The following is an 11,876-nucleotide window of genomic DNA, read 5'->3' as shown; positions in this document are numbered from 1 at the left end:
AAAAAAAAAAAAGAAAAAAAGAGGTCACTGTCCTTTGGTATAAGAAAAGAAACTGGCAACTCCATATGCTCATATCTTCAGAGCTGTGTTTATGGCAGGGTGAAAGTTCGTATTACAGTTAGCCACCAATCTCCTTCCAAACACAGCAGGAATGTATTAAGAACAGGCCAAGCTAGCAAGAATGGGTTTATTTAAACTTATTGTTTTTTTTTCCAGATTGAAAGAAATGAGTAGGATTTATAATTGCAATTGTTTGGAAGTACCATGGGGAGATGGAGATTTAGGTACTGTATGATAATTTGTAATTAATTTATTTTTAACTTTGCCCATTAATACAATTAGTCTATTTCTTCTATTTAGTCTATTTATTCTTTCCTTATTAAGAGTTTACAAAGTTATGTAGGCTGCCCTTCCTAAATGAACGCCAGAGAACTTGGGACTAGCGTGGCTAGGGGTAAATAAAGTTAGAGATGCTTTGTATTCAACATACTCAGATCTGTCAGAAACTACATCAGTAGGTACTTAATAAATGAACAGTTTTGGAATAGACTATACTACTAATTCTGCTGTCACAGACAACGCTGAATTAAAACAGTCTTCATTTATATTCTTGTTAATGCTTTTTAAATAAGAGACTTAGCAAGGTTGTAGAAGAGCAGAAGGCAGCAATCTCGATACAATATTTTAAAACAAATCTGACGTTTATTAATGCTGCATGTTTATTTGAACATATTTTCATCTCTGCAGTATTTCATGGTTAGTTATTATGTTTACCAATAAATCAGTAGGAATGTGGAAGCTTTTCCCAAGCTTGATTTGCACAATTTTCTTCTGCAGTATTTTGCTTAAAGATTTTTATTCTAATGGAGATGGTACAAGCATTTAGATTTGAATGGTTTTAGCAGCTAGCTGCTGATGTCTCTGTGTGAGGGTAGGGAGATAAGGTGGGTGGAGATGCAATACAGACTTCAGAGTGGGATCTGGCATCACTGAATTTCAGATGTCACTTTAATAATTATTTTAACAGATGTTCTTCAGAGCATTCTATGGGGGAAGGAGAAGATGGAATGAAAGGTGGAAACAAAGTTGATTTCACATTCTGTCTGCATCTTTGTTCTGATAGTTACACATGGACACACACACAAAGTCCAAAGTATATTTATATTTAATGGGCGTAAAGAATTAATGTTATTTACAATATTACTAGATGTTTTTCTATACAATAGTTAAGTGTCAGGGTTTTCGTTTGTTTTCCTCCTGTTAATTTATGAGTAGGCCAAACCACTGAGAAAAAATCTCATCTATGGAGATAAGGAAGAAAGTTCAAAGGGAACCTTTAATGCAGTCTTCAATAACTTTTTAGGAATTCTGCAACTGCCAGCAGGAGAACTTAATGAATCTTATTTTATTTGAATTAGAGCAACATGAGTACTGGTTCTATAGTAGATAGCGGTGAAAAACTATTGTTATTTTGTAAAAATCAGGTCAGTATGATTTCTGAACTCAGTTACTGCTGTACAAAATCCCGTAAAATTCCAAACAATTTGTATATGTTTTTTTTAACTTAGTTATTCTCACTAGAAATAAAAACCATAGGGAGCAATGTTTGTGAGAATGCACAGAGTGCACATACACACAGAGATTATCAGAGCTTAGCACAAATCATTCTGAAAAAAATATTAGAAGAATAGAGAAAAAAATGGTGTAAGAAAAAGAACTGAGTGTGAATCATACTATTTAGCACATTTTGTATGATTTCAACATAACAGTAATAGCAAAATAAGTCCTAGACCAAGCCTTAGCATTCATTCCAGACAGAATAAAATCTCTGTCAGTGTCAGAAAGATTCAGAGAGCTACAGGTTTCACGTGAGTAATTGAATTAGCTTCTTTACATTCCCAGTAATTTCTTCTTATGGGTATAAATATCAGTAATTCATAACATACTTAGAAGATGATTCTTTTTTACACGGTCTCAAAACTTAATTTGCAAAATTAATACAAAAAATGGGTATCAGCTTTGCCTGTGATCCTATCAGCAGCAAGTCGTCTATAGGAAAGGCCAGGATCTTCAACAGAAACCACTGGCTGACTCTGGGGTTGGGTTGGAGTTAGGGGTTGGGGATAGCATGAGGTAGAGAGATCACTGTGAGTGTTCTTTGTTATTGTTTTTATCTTTTCTTGAGGGTGGCGAGTCCTGACAATAAATACAAGCTTTTGCATTAAGGACAACTACTTATTCCTAGTGCTAGTAGCCTATCAAGATGAGAACATAATATCCTTTTTCTTCTATAGCAACCTTTTGTACTATGATTCTCTCTGTATTTCTCTTGTACATGTGTAGCAGCTTGAAATTAATCTGGTTGTATGTAGAGATAATTGAATTTCATATACTTCAGTTTTATCAGCACTTTTTCAGGCAGGTTTATATCTGTTTTTGGTTTAAATATCAATTTGTTGAAGCCTGTAAACTTACTTGCCAGCTGCTAAAATAAATTGTAAGATATTTAAAAATAAATAATGAAAAAGAGAAAAATATTGAAAATATGGTGAGATGCATCTGTTGCATCATATTATTAAAATCAATATATCAATATTTTGTTCTTTGTGCTATGTAATCATTTATTATAGATGCTTACAGTTAATAATATAACAGCTTTATCTGTAAACAAATCAACTGAAATACAGTCTCTACAGGGGAAGAAGTATTTTCACAGGACATTTCACTTCATTCTGTGCATTATGTTTCTTGCTTTGCTCTATGCATTCCAAAAGCATTCTTATTCACATGGTTTACTCAATAAATGTTGTTATTACATAGGTTCTTGGGCAGATCGCTCACCTCTGCATGAGGCAGCCAGTCAAGGACGTCTTCTTTCTCTAAAGACTTTATTGTCACAGGTGAAGGCTGTGTTCTTAAAATTGCTTAACTTTTTAATGCTACTTAATCTCTCAGCATAGATTATTAATGCAGATTTAGTATGTTTTGAGTTCTTTCTTTTCACCAGAATTTTTGAGAACAATACACATTTACTAATTTTTGTTACAATAAGATATAAATTGATATTTAAAGTATTTTATCTGTATGTTTTAAACTTCATAAAATCAACCTTTATCAAAGCTGTAACTATATGTCTGTCAGTGTTCTCCTGTGAATCAATATACATAAAATCATGGAACATCCTGAGTCAGAAGGGACCCACAGAGATCATTTAGTCCAAATCTCTGCTTCACTCAGAAAAGATAGCTAGCCAGGAAGATACTTGTTTAGAGGGAAGGCACTGAAAAATTCCAGTTCTTTGCATAGTTGTGATTAAAAAAAATTGTTCTGTTAACAGCAAAGGGAGAGACTATAAACCATTGTGTGTTAATATTAGTTTTGTCATATTAGCTCCTACAATAAAGAATAAAATTGATGAATACAATTTTTGAATTGAAACAATACCTACTGCAAAAAAATCCAGTGTTTGATGTTTTTATCAATCCAAGAAGTATTCTCCTTGCTAATATTAAGCTGATGTCTCTAGATATTTCAGCCCCTAAGTCAGAGAACTCTAAGCTTTGGAATCACAGTGCCATTTAAACCCAGAAGCCTTGTTGGATTTTAAAGATTACCAAGCATAAAGATTCCCAAACTTCTCTGCAGACCTGTTCCAGGGTTTCACCATCCCCATACTGAATGATTATATTTTCCCATACAACTAATTGGATTTCACCACATTCCAACTTGTTTCTGTTGCCTTTGTCTGATTATGGTGCATCTCAGGAGTCAGGCTCCATTGTCTTTATATCCTCTTTTGCCCTACTCCAGGATCTAATATTTCTGATTCTTAAAAAAGAAGAACTGACAACTTTGATTCTGCTATCTATGTTGACTGATGAAAGATTTTTTTATATGCTCACTAAAGATTTACTTATTCCAAGTAGAGTTTTAAGCCTATTTAGAGTGTTTTGAATTATTCCTTTGAATAGTAAATACTGTGACCTAACAGCTTTCATATGATCTTCATATGTCATTCATATCTTGTTTAGGGTTACAATGTAGACACACTAACTATTGACCAAGTGACTCCACTTCATGAAGCCTGCCTGGGAGATCATGTAGGATGTGCAAGGATCCTTCTTGAAGCAGGAGCAAATGTAAGGGTGTTTTTGTATACGAAGTTCAATGCTAATTTTGGTTTAACTAAAAAGGATATATTCCTTGATTTATTTTTTTACATTAGTATTTCTCTGTACTCTGTTGATGACATTGACTTAATTACAATAAGCTGTCATCTGAAAGCTAGCAAAGGAAAGTTATGGCTCAAAGAAGCATCAGTATAGAGATGCTAGGTTAAATGAAAAAATGAAGTGTGTATGTAAGAGTAGATCTGAAACAGGACAGTAACAGGGAAAACAGATGGGAGTTGGGAAGGAACTGAGATAGCGTAGTCAACTGGAGAGAATCTGCTAGTAGTGTTACCAGAACTTCATTATATTATTTATCTTTTAAACTTCTGAATGCATCTCTCCTTTACTGATTTCCTCTTCCATTGAGTGGCTTCCAGGAGTCTGTTCTTTTAATCTCTGGAATAACTTTTGTCACATTGTGCTAAATGCTCTTAAGATTCTTTGGTCTGAGTACAAAAGAGCACTGACTCTTTTCTGTATTCACGACACAGACTCTCTACCTGTTATCCCAAACAGAAAGTGAGAATTTACAGACCATTTTTACTACAATTTGTGCTGACATCAGATTCACCAACAGTTACAGTTTCCCAGTTATAATTGGTGATATTCCATCTTGGTGATGGAATATTTATTGTCCTTACAATTTACTTTTGGGAAACATCTGGAATATGTGTAAGTAACAGAAAAGAAAAACACAGATGTGTTCCAAACAGCAGTCTCTGTCCACTTTGGCTAGTGCAAGGATTCTATAGACACTATTTACAAATCTACAAGAACAAATTTTATTTTTATATTTCAATTTTTATAGTGCTTTTCATGGTTGGAGTGAGTTTAGAGGATGAACGTAAGAGCATAGGCGAGATTCCCCTCTCCAAATACCTGTGTTCCTTCCTTTAGCATCATCACAATTTTTGCTTCTCATCATTCTCCCTATTAGCCTAGTCTCATTCCATGACTCCATGAGACAACCACTCCAACAGAGAGATTAAAAACACAGAAGGGCAAATAATTCCCCCATTTAATATGAAGCTTGCAGTCTGCTAAAGCTACAGAAAGTTCCCATTACTACAATAGATGTGGATTTTTTGTATCGGTGAAAAGAGCCAAGTGCAATTACTTCTGAAAATTAAGTCATTTACTGCCCGATTGATAATATGTGGTCTTCAGCATACCAAGTGCATTTTCTTTCATTCAACATACTTTAATAAGAGCAACAGTAAACTGAGGAGTGTGGTGACGGGAGAACAGTAGTGCAAGGACTGAACAGCTAAGCTATTTTATTCTAACCAGTAAGTTTATCACTATTTTCATGCATTTTCTATTCTGTTTAAAATTACTTTTCTTTCAATTTTTTTGTTACCTCGATTTTATATATTTTAGGTAAATGCTACAACAATTGATGGAGTGACACCTTTATTTAACGCATGTTCGAGAGGCAGCGCAGCATGCGCTGAGCTCTTGTTAGAGTATGGTGCCAAAGCTCAGTGGGAGTCCTGTCTTCCATCACCAACTCATGAAGCAGCCAGCAGAGGTAAGAAATTACATGCTCAGCAGACAAGCAGTTGACAAATATCTCAATAATGTAGTGTGAGGAAATGAGTCCCATTTTGTCTGAGCCAACTTACTGAAGTCAACCAACTATTATGCTCTGTACTGACAGGACACAGTGAATGTCTGGAGGTACTGATATCCTGGGGTATAGATGTTGACCAAGACCTTCCTCATTTAGGAACACCTCTGTACGTGGCATGTGTGTCACAGCAGATCCATTGTATTCGAAAGCTTCTTTATGCAGGTATGTCATTATTTAAATAAAAGTATTGCTAATTTGTCTAATTAAGCATACTGAGCTTTGAAATAATCTATGCTCAGTTAACAAAACTAGAACTCTTGCTTGCAGGACGCTTGTAACTTTACTGTGATGCATGTTTTCTTACATCAACTTACTGCATCTTTTTTTTTTTTAATTAATTTTTTGGCATAACAAACATATGAGTAGAAAAGGGATCAAGACTAAAAGGAATGGGCCTTCAAAATATTCAGCACTTACCTCAGCTTAGTAGATACTCATTTTCTGTAGGAAAAAAAAAAGAAAGTTAAAATTAGCTTTGAGAAAGGTGTTGTTTTTAAAAAGTTTTTTATACAGTATGCTTTCAACAGATTTTTTTTTGGAAATCTAGTCCCATTCTTTTTAATCTTCAGTGTACTCTTATCTCAATTTTTTTACAAAGGACAGAGGCTGATTTGCAAAGAAAAGCAGTAAGGTAAAAGGTACTTTATCCTAAACCTTGTTTTATTTAGTTAATCAACAAAAATAGAAGTTAGACATTCAGTCTGTGTCAGCATGAGTCCAGTGACACTATCTGCATAAAGGATTGTTTGCTGTGTTTCAGGTAATGAGATAAAGGACTTTGGTGTCCTGCAGAAAAATAAATGAAAAATTATATTTGAATAATTACCACTTTGTTATCATTGCACTTCAGTTGTTTTTCTAGTTAATTGCAGGTTATCAAGAATATAAACAAGCAATTAAAATATTTCTCTTTAAGTCAGTTTTCTAGTTCATAGTTTCTATGTTTAAGGAACCTAGAAATATAACTGGCATGTTCTGAGATTCATAAGCTGGCATAGATTAAAGGCAGTAACAGGATATTCTACATTTGTTGTGATAAAGCAGAGAAGTAAATTGAGAACAGAGGTAGCGACTTACGTCAATCTGAATTTTTTATTTAGAGTTATTTAGAGCTTATTGGAGGTTAAAAGGTAACAGAGAATGAAATAGGCCAGAGAATGACACTGTGGAAGCATTTTTAAAATGCTTGTGCTGGTAAAAGTGACCTATTTAGACTCTGAATCAAATTGCTAGGCCTCTGATATTAAAAAGTCCTTTAACTCAAGTGGGAATTTAAAAGGCAAATAACATTTATTCAGTGCCAAAATATGGTACAGAAACCAATTTTTGGTCTCAAAAGATCAGTATAGTTCTTTTAATAAGTTTCTTTTTTAATAGGATGACTGTTGGAGAAATCCTGTTTGAGGGGAAAGGTTAACAGCTTGCTTATAAAAGTTCTCCTATACTAGCTATTTTTGTTTAACTCCTGTATGAACTTTATTTTATGAATATAAATGCAGCACTGCAAATTAGTTCAGTCCGTTTTAATTTAAAAACTCTATTTTAGCAATTGTTTTTAAAGACTTCAGTAATGGAAGTGTAGTTTACCTGTAGCTAATTTTTTAAACCTTATATTTTTTTATTAATTAGGGCAACTATAATGCTCACATTACTTAGTTTGCTTTTTTTTTTTCCTTCTTCTTCTTCTTTTTATACAGTATTTTCCTTTAAAATCTTGTTGTGCTTTGTAAGAACATCTAGGATAACTATATGATCAAAAGGTTCAGTGACAGGATAAGCTATATTGGTATGTAATAAAATCAATAAAGTGGCTAAATTCACTGTTGCATTCCCAGACAGTGTGGATTTTTACTCAATGTAAAATTACAATTGTAATGAATCTCTTCTTTACATCTCTTTGCCTGCATACCAGGTGCCAATGTGCAGAAAGGAAAGCATTTGGAAACTCCACTGCATGCTGCTGCCCAGCATTCAAGTACAGAGATTGTAAACTTACTCCTTGAATTTGGGGCAGACATAAATGCCAAAAACACAGATTTTGAGAGGCCTGTTGATTTAGCTGCTCCTCGCAGTTTAGTAGAGAGACTGCTGCTCCTCCACGAAGGTAAGCTTTACATATGTTTTTGCAAGTGTATTTTTGTAAACAAACATGCAACAAAAAACCCCCAACAACTGAATATGTTTACTTTCAGTCAAGTTGCTTTTTAACTATAAAAGTAACTAGTAATATTTACTCTCAGGCCACAGCCAGTGCATAGCCAAGCAGCATCAGAATTTATTCAAGCTGAAAAAACATCTTCTTATGTTTATTAAGTGTTAAACTACAATAAAACTTCATTTTTTATTGGCTACATCAGATCATGCAATAAAAAAACAGGATACTTCAATTTCAGATTAAAAATGTTTTTAGTTTTTGCCAGCCATCCCAAAATTAAAAAATACATGTGTTCCTAATAAACATGTAAAGCATTTATTTTGAGTGTAGACAAAAAATATGTAAATATTGGAAGTATAATTTTTTTGTTTGAAAGTCTTGTCATACTTCACAAGGTAACGTTATAAACTGTTTCAGCCTATTCCCAGTTAGGCATATGAATGTACAAAGAATTTTTAAGATCAAATAATAATGAGTTGTCTGATATGAAATGCTTTATAATGATATACAGTGAAAGACCATAGAGTTTTTTACTTTAATTGGAATTTAGAAAACATTGCTTACTTTGTAATTACCTGAGAAATAGCAGTTGATACAAATAGTCTCTTATAACTTTTAAAGTCTGAGAGAGGGAGGAAATGAATATATCCCAAAGGGATCTGAATTTGTTCAGGCTGTCTTATGGAAGGGTAAAAATAAGCTATAAGATACAAAGGCCACAAGACGCAGGTGAAGACACAGGTGGAAAGCAAAGAAGTTACTATCACAGCCAATTGTCATCTCTTTAGAGGTGAGCTGGCATTGTTTCAATGTTTCACTCAAAACAGTCTACTGTTAACAACAACAACAACAAAAAAAGGCAAAAAAAACCCAAACCAAAACAAAACAAAACCAATCCACACTAAAACCAACTGGTTTTGTGAACTGGCTATCTAGAGGCCATCAAAGACTAGAGGATTTTTAGAAGCCATAGCAAATATGTCATTTTTTTTTTTTATTGGCTTGAAACTCACCCTTATGTAATTAAACTCCTGTTTTTTTTTTCTTTTGCAGCCACACCATCTTCTCTTTGTCAGCTTTGTCGACTACGTATCCGAAATTACATAGGAAGGGCTAGACTGCATCTTGTCCCACAACTCCAGTTGCCAACAATACTGAAGAATTTCTTACAGTACAGATAACATAATAATTAACCTTTAGAAAGCTGAATAGCAAGTCTTCTGTTTATTGTAAATTTTACCTAAAGAACTGCTGGGTGGAAAATAAAGCCTTCTGCATATTACTTTAAAAAGACACAAATCTTTGACACTTGGTGTTGGCATGTAATCACAATTGGGAGCCATTCAGCAACTGGTACCAAGGTGCTAACAAGGCTGAATTGAATAAGTGTGCTGATACTCTGGGAAATTATTGTATAGGTTTAGCTTAACACTTACTAATTAGCTTTAGTGCTGTTAATTTTATTTGTATTTATACTTTAAAATCTGTTTGGCACATGGGAACTGCAGCATTTCTTCATTTATATTTGTTAACTTTGTCCATTTGGAGTCATTATTTTATGTGTTTTTAAATTTCTGTTGTTTGTGTACCGAAAAATACTTCGTGGTAGGTGCACTACAAATGATTAAAAAAAAAAATAAATGAATAGATAGCCATTTCTTCTTCCTTTTCTTTATATAGACACTTAATTAATGACAGTGAGAAACTTGCTTCACTCTTCCTCACTGCCTGTGCTGTGAACTGGAGTTTTGTGTTTTGAGCTTTTCTTTTTTTTAGCCATACCTAGTTTACAGATTTTCTGATTAAAAAGTTACAAATAATTTATAAAGATAAAAGTTTACAAATTATAGGGAAGCCTTAATGCTGAAATACTTTCTGATGCCCTCTTGTAACAGAGCATTCTTGGAATCTGTCCTTATAATATATATATTTCTTGGAATCTTTCCTTAACAGTGCTGTATCATAACTTAGGGACATATAAATTATCTATCTCAGAGAAAATTATTGCATGGTACCCACAAGGTTTTTGAAGGCTATTGCATTGTATCATACAACAGCTTGGGTTAGGAGGGACCACAAAGATCCAAACCTCTGCTGTGGGCATGGTTGCCGACCACAGGATAAAGTTGCCCAGAGCCCATCCAACCTGGCCTTGAATGTCTCCAGAGATAGGACGGTCACTGCCTCTCTGGGCAGTCTGTGCCAGGACCTCACCACTCTCTGAGTAAATAATTTCTGCCTAACATCTAACTTAAATCTATCATCTTTTAGTTTAAAGCCATTCCCCCTTGTCCTATCACTATCTACTCATGTAAAAAGTCAGTCCCCCTCCTACTTACAAGCCTAATACTCAGTTGCTAATTTATGTCCACCTAATAAAATCCAGTTTCTGACTTTTATCCTTGTTTAAAGGAATCTTAGTTTATTCTTCTCCTTGCAAAAACTCTAGTGAGAGCCCCTTCTGGAGTCCCTCTAAAGGAAGATCAGATGCAGGTAGGAGAGACTGCTTAGGATTCCATGCTGTGCATAGTCTAAGGATTTAGAGTATGTACTAAGCAAGTTAGGTAGAGTACGGTCTAGATTTTTTTGTTTGATTTTTTTTTTTCCCCACTCAGAAAGAATATGAAAAGAATTTTTTGTCTTCCGTACAATGCCATTACCATTATTACTTCAAGAAACACAGTAGTGCCGAGCCAACACTGCACAACTGCACTTGTATACACAGAGTAAAATCACTTGGACTCTTACCTTCAGGTGTGCAGAGTGCTTTTCAAACTTGACTTGGGAAAAGCTGCATGAGAAAAAAAGAGGATGTTGGTTTAGCTTTAGACATTAGAGTCCCTGCTGTCTTACATCATCTATGTGGATTTGCACTGTCATGCCATTTGCACTATCTATTCCCACTAATTCGGGCAGTCATCCAAAGAGCAAACAAGATCCTCTTAAGTGGTGCGAGCTACCGGGTACTACTTTCTCCTTAATTCTATGGAGCAGTAGACAAGCAGATTAACCCAGATCCAGCTTGCAGGGGTATTTTTGTGACTTGAATCTTGGGTAATACTTACTTTTAAATCTTAAATCTTTTGCTAACAGATAATAATATGACAATAGGATCCCTTCAGCAAACTGAGAGAGGTTGGATGGGAACAAACAAAACTGGGAACTCAGGCAGTTGCTGTGGAAGACCACTGTGGAACAGGCCTTCAGATCAGCCCATTCGCATGCCATGTACCAGAAATACTACTAACCAAATAGACAACTTGAGCATTTGGTAAAGCTCTTCCAAAAAACACGATGCCACGCTTAGTCAGAAATTAAAGAACAGATGCTCTGAAAGCAATGCCTCCTATTTATGATGCTGGCACATGAGGTCAGAGACCGATGTTGGTGGTACGGCAGCAGAGGTTGAACCTCCCCACCAATATTCCATGATACATTGTTGCTGCGTGACAGACGGCAGCAGAGGGGCAGCCTGGCACGAGGTGCGACACGGCCATGACTCAGAAGCGTGTCACCAAATTCCTTCATGCGGAAAAGATGGCACCCACTGACATTCATCATCAGAAGGCATTTCTTTTGGAGCAACCTACGATTTCTAAAAGACATAATATATCGCGTAACATCTCCATTTCGCGCTGGAATCCAACTGTGACATCACGCGGGCTTGCCATAAGGCACTGCGGACAAACACAGCCGCTACCACGCGGCGCCTCACACAACCCGCACCACACACGCGCTCCGCCTCCTGCGTGGGCCGCCTCGTGACGGCCGCGCCAGGAGGCGACGAGTGCAGCCCCGCTACGCTATGGCCCTCCGGCAGCCGGAGCTGCCTCGTCCCGTGCTCCGCTGGCTGCTGAGCCTCGGCCTCTCCGTCAGCCCACGGAACTACCGCAGGTCCGCCATGCCGGGCCGGGCC

At 35.8% G+C, this 11,876-nt stretch overlaps 1 protein-coding gene and 1 long non-coding RNA gene across 2 annotated transcripts; one reads left to right on the top strand and one right to left on the bottom strand.

Annotated features, from left to right (window-relative positions):
• Positions 1–197: 197 nt before the first annotated feature.
• ASB5 (ankyrin repeat and SOCS box containing 5) lies at positions 198–9,615 on the top strand. The gene is made up of 7 exons (XM_010709750.3): positions 198–284; positions 2,821–2,900; positions 4,032–4,139; positions 5,553–5,703; positions 5,833–5,967; positions 7,718–7,909; positions 9,014–9,615. The coding sequence occupies exons 1-7, from the start codon at positions 227–229 to the stop codon at positions 9,139–9,141; spliced, it is 852 nt and encodes a 283-aa protein (XP_010708052.1). The 5' UTR covers positions 198–226; the 3' UTR covers positions 9,142–9,615.
• Positions 291–11,870, bottom strand: LOC109367235. The gene is made up of 3 exons (XR_002114146.2): positions 10,709–11,870; positions 6,223–6,246; positions 291–1,044 (listed from the first exon to the last, which is right to left on the bottom strand). It is a non-coding gene; the product is annotated as an uncharacterized LOC109367235 (long non-coding RNA).
• Positions 11,871–11,876: the final 6 nt, after the last annotated feature.

Source organism: Meleagris gallopavo, chromosome 4 (genome assembly GCF_000146605.3).
Source record: "Meleagris gallopavo isolate NT-WF06-2002-E0010 breed Aviagen turkey brand Nicholas breeding stock chromosome 4, Turkey_5.1, whole genome shotgun sequence".
NCBI lineage: Eukaryota > Metazoa > Chordata > Aves > Galliformes > Phasianidae > Meleagris > Meleagris gallopavo.
Note: the sequence above shows the minus strand (reverse complement) of the source record. Positions and strands in the feature narration are given on the sequence as shown.

What these genes read in the sequence shown, in the direction of transcription:
- ASB5 (XM_010709750.3), top strand. Translation starts at nt 227, where the DNA reads ATGAGTAGGATTTATAATTGCAATTGTTTGGAAGTACCATGGGGAGAT. An exon ending in TTCTTGAAGCAGGAGCAAAT is followed by an intron (nt 4,140 to 5,552) that starts GTAAGGGTGTTT and finishes TATATATTTTAG; the next exon opens with GTAAATGCTACAACAATTGA. An exon ending in TCGAAAGCTTCTTTATGCAG is followed by an intron (nt 5,968 to 7,717) that starts GTATGTCATTAT and finishes CCTGCATACCAG; the next exon opens with GTGCCAATGTGCAGAAAGGA.